Consider the following 6,140-nt stretch of genomic DNA (forward strand, 5'->3'; position numbering starts at 1 on the left):
CATCTATTGGCTCTTGAGGTCCATGCTCCCAGCATCCTAGGGTAAGGTTTTCAGCCCTGAAATCTTAGTGTAGTTCTTAGGATCAATGAGCAAGTCTATTGGTTAAAAGAAAATTCCATAGCCTTTGCCTGTAACTCTGTTCCTAATAACTTTCTGATGTTCACAGTAAGTCCTCAATCATGTCAGTGACAGTAATTTATCTTAGTGTAATTCCTTACTCCAGGGAGCCCTGTTCATCAGGAGGAGGCACCTTCCTTCCAGGGCCCAGGCAGAGGACCTCTTTAATCTGTTACAACCTTAGCCGTATGTAACCAACATTAACCAAAGTAAAAATCAACTATCTCAGCTTTTATAATCGCCACATCATGATTAGATACTTTAAATGCTGTAAAGAAACTGCTTTGGAAAATATGGCATAATTCCCAAAGTTCACCATGTTCTCCTTCAGGCTGAGAAGGTGAAAAACTTCAGAAAGAATGAGTAAGCCAGTCAGGGGTCTGCTTTAATATATACAACTGACCACCAGATTTTTCAGCTAATTTAGGAATAAAGTCCACAAACAGAATATTTCTGCTATGCAAAGAGAAAACCAGAGAAATTAGCACCAAACGGTATGTTTGACTATCTGCCAGTTAAGTTTATGTGACTAAAGCCTCCAACCCCCTATATTATGCTGTAGATTTAAGCAGCGGATAGAAGCTTTGGTAACTACTTTCATTTCACTGCTAACTTTCCTCTTGTTTTTTTTTTTTTTAATGATGATTAGGCTTTATTTAGCTAGCCACTGCTGATTGATAGCAGCCCTTTCGTCCTTTCTCATCCTGTGATTGTCCTCGAAACTTGATCATTTTCTGTGGTGACTTTCCAAGTATGGAATCCTTTTTAGTGTGCTCGAAATTGTAGGAGGGCAAGTTGTGTGAAATGGGTCATTCTGTGTAGCTAGAAGGTGCTGGGCCTGCAAAGCCCAAATGTAGTATAATTGGCTGGCGTGAACTGAAACTGGATGCTGTAGATGAGGAAAGGTATGTGCTGTGGTGCCGGGGAGGTAAAGCAGGACTGTACGTGAAACCCAGATATACAGAAAGAAGCACCTCTGTCATTGTAAGCAGGGAAGGGAGTACAGAACGTTTAAAGAATAGTGAGGAAGAGGCACTTAAATAGCAGCACGAGCTTTGGCAATGTAAGACTTTAAATATCTCAATAAAGAGATACTGTCAATATCACAGCAAGACTAATTCTTGCTGCTTTCAAAATGTAATTACTCAGGTTTGCTTATTTTAAACACCAGTTCCCTAAAATGACGCATCTTCTTCTTGTGTCTTTGTTTAGGTTCCAGAGTTCTAAATCTGGAAAGATCTACCTCCACAGAGATGTACGGCTACTGTTCTCTAGAAAGTCAATGGAAGTTGATAGCGGTGCTGCATATGAACTCAAATCCTACACTGAATCGCCAACAAACCCTCAGTTTTCACCGAGATGTTGATAAGGAGTGACAGTTTAAAGTATTTGCTCAGTACCCAAGGTTGAAAGCAAAAATTAGCGTAGAAGGGAGTGTACCAAAATAACCAGCAGGAGAGTGAATCCTCTCCTGTTATCCTGGACCAGTTTTTATTCAAGGATTCCTGGAATGAGATCCACATATTCCAAGTAGACTGGAAATACTCATATCCTAATCCTTTTTGTACTGTTGAAACCACTTCATTGGACATGTTGCAATAGCAACCCCTCCACCCCCACAGTTAGATTAGTGTTTACACGTTTTATTTTTCAGTTATTTAATATTTAATGTTTTCCCTAATACTCAAGTGATGTTTGTCTCTAGTGTTCTAACGTAGCACAAATCCTATGTAAAATCATACTATGTATTTTTGACATTAATGTTGAAATCTGAAATACATGCACAAGTCTTTTAATTTTGTGTGATGTGTTTTAAGTACTATTCCTTTAAGTTATTGAAAATGAGAATGAAATGTTGAGCTTCTTTAAGATTAACGCACTATGCAAGCATGTGTACTTTTTATATCTCCCGGGTTTAGTTTTTACAACCCACGTCCAGGTTGCTGTCTCACGTGGTAGTCCCCTAACAGGCTGTCCTGGCGGTGCAGGCGGACCCAGCTGCTTCACACTTCCCTTGCAGGTTCAGATCATCATGCCCATTCATAGTCCTTCTAGAATCCCTTATCCCAGAAACAGTTCTATTTTTTCCTTAATCACTACTACAGAGGCTTTACATTAAATTGCTGTCCCGTGCTAGATAACTTTTGCAAATTGTTAAAAAGAATATGTACTTTGGAAACAAATTAGTATTTATATTGTAAATATATGCAAAAAACAAAGAAACGTGTATTTGGCTTTCATTTTTAGATGAGACATTTATGTGATTGAGTGAATTTCTGGTACCCATCGGCAGTTTGTGTTCTGTCTTCACAGCTGACAAAAGGAGAGGGACGATGTCTTGAGCCTCATACCAGTTAATCACTTTCTCATTCAGGAAGGGTCATATGAAAGGCATTTGGCAACTGGGAAAACCACTGAGAAAGGGAACTTGATTGAGAGCATAAGAAGTCTTCCATCCAGCCCTCTTAGAAAGAAGAGTGGTTTTAGATCTTTGTACAGGGACAGTGGGCAACAGCAGATCAGATAACAAGATGCAAATACTGGGTATGCTCAGACAAAGCTGTGAATCAGGTAGAAAATACTTGCCATTCAAGTGGGCCAGACATAGGAAACCTGGGAGTCTAGAGCCAAGTGAGCAGTCTGGAATTTGGGAGATGGGAAGGTTTTTATTTGGGGACTCATCTAGTGGATACACTATACGAAGGTATCTGGACGGGAGCTGGGTGTGTGGCTGCAGGCTGTGGGGTGGTCAGCAAGAAGCCTCTTAAAAATCCCTTTTAAAATACCAGCTTAAAGAGAAAAGCCTATTTATATTCCATAAAACAAAATAAAAACATTTTCAGAGGCACAAATTTATAAAGATCTGTTCTTAATCTTCAGGTGTGTGGAAACAACATGGGATTAGGACCCAAAAGGTTTGGATTATAGTCCTAGCTCTAATAGTATCTGATGGGACTGATTCCAGGAATCCTGTAACCTTTCTAGGTCTGTGTGATTGAGAGGATGTGGTGAGGGTAACATTAATGTGCCTTCTCTTCTTAGATTCTGTCATCTAATTAAGTATTTCAATACATGTATCTAGGCTTTTTATACATTGGACAAAGGTCAATACTGACAATTTTATTTAAAACTCGGAAAATGCCAAGTAGTTAAAACACCAAAACGCCTTTTTTTAAATTTAAAAAAGTGTTATTGCTACGTTACCCTCCCTAGTGATGCAAAAATTAGTGATGTATGTGTATACAGGTATCTTTTTAACATAAATACCACACTGTAGTCTTTTCAGAATTCTTTCTAGTACCTAGTTTTCCACCTTGCTGGGCATCTTAAAGAAAATTTCAAGAAAACGATTGAAGCATCTGGATGCATCTTTCTAGCCAAGTTTGTGCAAGGGAAACAAGTGCTGGCATGTTGTCCCTCTACTTCTTAGAATCTTTTTTGTCCATGTTGACTTTCTCAGTGAGGTGAGGTTCCCCAGCACCTGTCTCTCTCATTTGCTTGGCACTGTCTATAATAGTGCTTCTTTTTCTCCCCTTCTTTTGTCATAGGCTGAGACTTTTCCACACTTCCTATATGGCTCCTCTTCGTACTCACAGATTATATCATTAGATTGAGAGCCGGCATGCAGATAAAGATACTAGAATACAACCAGCCCTGCTCCCTGTGGTAGATAACAGAGATCCCCTCACTTACTGCAGGCTTACTGGGCAGTGACTAACAAAATGAGTGATAATTTTCTTTTCAAAGGACCTCCAGGGCACAAATCACCTTCAGAAAGTCTTTGGAAATTTTCTTACCAGATAAGGATGAAAAATATTAACAAGTGATGAAATGGGGACTGGCTGGAAGGTACCATCAGAAGGTTCTCGCGTCCTGCCATTTCACCCCACCAGGTCTCTCATTCCCAGAGGGCTAAAGAAAGGAAGAAATTTCTTCCTCAAAGACTGCATACTTAGGATCCCTATTCTTCCCTAATCAGTTTTGTGAGTGAATCAATGATTCGTTTTGAAATTTAATTTTTAAAATTTGTGCAATACATGTTTACTCTAAAAACTTTTTACACTATTATATAAAGTAAATGTGATAGCCCCTTCCTCTCTCTGCCCTTCTAGCTATCACTTTGCAGAGGTGCAAAATTTTGGTATAAGACACTCCATATAGTCTACTAGACCTAGGAACACAGTATCAGTGTAGATGGGAAGGGGAATTTTCATCATGGTAGGCATTCACTCTCAATCCCTAAGACTGTCTCTGTGTGGCATTGGAATCAGCTCATTCTACTCCATCACAGATTATCTGTGAGAGATATGTGTCTTAAACTTGGACACTGTGGGAGGAGAAAGAGAACATATGAATGCCTACCATGTGCCAGGCACTGTAAGCAAATTGTTATTTAATACTTAGAGCCATAAAACTCAGAGAGAGTATGGACATAGTCTACAATGAAACAAGTGGAGGCTTGAACTGCTTGCCCAAAGTCCGCACTGTCAGTAGGTTGAAGAGCCAGGACTGAAATCAAAAGTTAAATCTCATCTTTTCCACTTTACTACACTGGCATTTTGCCACTTTTTTCATTAGTAATTGTGGCCTAGCACTAAAATATACTTTTCATCAATATTCTTGTCAAAAAGTCTATAGTTTGCTATGTTATAAGTGATATATAATAAGGCAATGCCTTTTAATCATTGGGGGAAAAAGATTTTTATGAGAAAGACTTTAGGAAGGCATGTCCTCAAACAACTCTTGAGGACATTCAACTTAGTATAATGTCAGGAGGCATGCAAATACAGTTGTGGTAAGTTTTAGAAACACAATGTGGCAAATATTTTCTGAGATTTTAAATATTTGAAGTTTTCAAAGCTTCTTCCGGTCCCCACTGTTCATCGTTCTTTTTAATTCATTCAAAAATTCCTTACTCCAAAATTTCCAGTTCATACAAAGTTCTCTCGTCTCACTAAGTCCCTAGAGAAGTGGCATGTTCCACTTCCAACACTCAAGTTGTTGAAACTTCTCTTTTTACAGTTGTCTGATATGCTTATTCAGGTAATGTTCCCTGGGTTTTGCTCACAGATGTCACCATAATAAACCTCAGAGTTTTGGGCACTCCATATCTCACTTGGTTTCCCTGAGTTGATCTTCTAGTCTCTTTCATTCATTAAAAATGTATTCAGTTCTTGATGTTTGCCACAGTATCAGCAATGATACAGGTAGACTTCTTCTCTCAGCTGTTTGAGGAATGGATGGGGTGTGATAACTGATCTCCTTTACTGGCTCCTGCAAACTCTTGAGCTAGGGTACCTAAACCTCAAAAAGACCTTTGATCTTTTCAAAACACACCTACCAAGTTCCAAGCCTGAAAAATCTTTTGTGTGTATGCATCAGAAGCACCAGGGGGAGCTCTGATTAAACATCAATTCTCTGACTTCGCTCCAGACCTAATGAGAATCTCTGCCATTTAGGGTTTCTCATTGATTCTAATTCCTGTGGCTAATTGAATTAATTAAAATAAGTAAAATAAATTCACATTTCACATGCTCAATATTCATATAAGGCTAGTGGCTACTGTAATGGATAGCAGATGGAGAAAATTTCCATCATCACAAAAAGTTCCATTGGACAGCACTGCTGACCTAGAATATATAAATGGCAGTTGAGGGTGGAAGTAATCTCTCAGTGTAAACCTAGAAGAGCGGGGGATCCAAGAACAGGATTGTTAGAATTTTTCCCTTAGGAGGCAGTAAAAACTCAACGAAGGAGATTAAGAAGGAATGACCAGAGAAGTAGGAGAGAACAAGAGAGTGGTATCCTAGAGGTCAAGGGAAGAAAGTTTTGAGAAACAGGGCCCTGGTGATTAGTGCATAATTTTAAACATTAAGGTACATGGTCTATGATGCACAGGGGTATTACTTGGGGAAGGATGGCTTCTCAGACAGTCCCCACAATGGCACATAGGGCACAGCCTCTATGAATTCTCCACTGGCCAAAATCTACTGCTCAGAAATTCAAACTTGACCTCATGAGAG

At 39.2% G+C, this 6,140-nt stretch overlaps 1 protein-coding gene across 7 annotated transcripts in view; it reads left to right on the forward strand.

Moving 5' to 3' along the window:
* Window positions 1-2,336, forward strand: part of FAM214A (family with sequence similarity 214 member A) — a 101,446-nt gene extending 99,110 nt beyond the window's left edge. For all 7 annotated transcript variants that reach the window (XM_014567906.2, XM_032481157.1, XM_014567905.2 and 4 more), the window contains one exon: window positions 1,330-2,336. In XM_014567906.2, coding sequence (XP_014423392.1) covers window positions 1,330-1,483 — 154 coding nt within the window. In that variant the 3' untranslated portion in view covers window positions 1,484-2,336. The remainder of the gene's footprint in view (window positions 1-1,329) is intronic.
* The last annotated feature ends 3,804 nt before the right edge of the window (window positions 2,337-6,140 follow it).

Source organism: Camelus ferus, chromosome 6 (genome assembly GCF_009834535.1).
Source record: "Camelus ferus isolate YT-003-E chromosome 6, BCGSAC_Cfer_1.0, whole genome shotgun sequence".
Lineage (NCBI taxonomy): Eukaryota > Metazoa > Chordata > Mammalia > Artiodactyla > Camelidae > Camelus > Camelus ferus.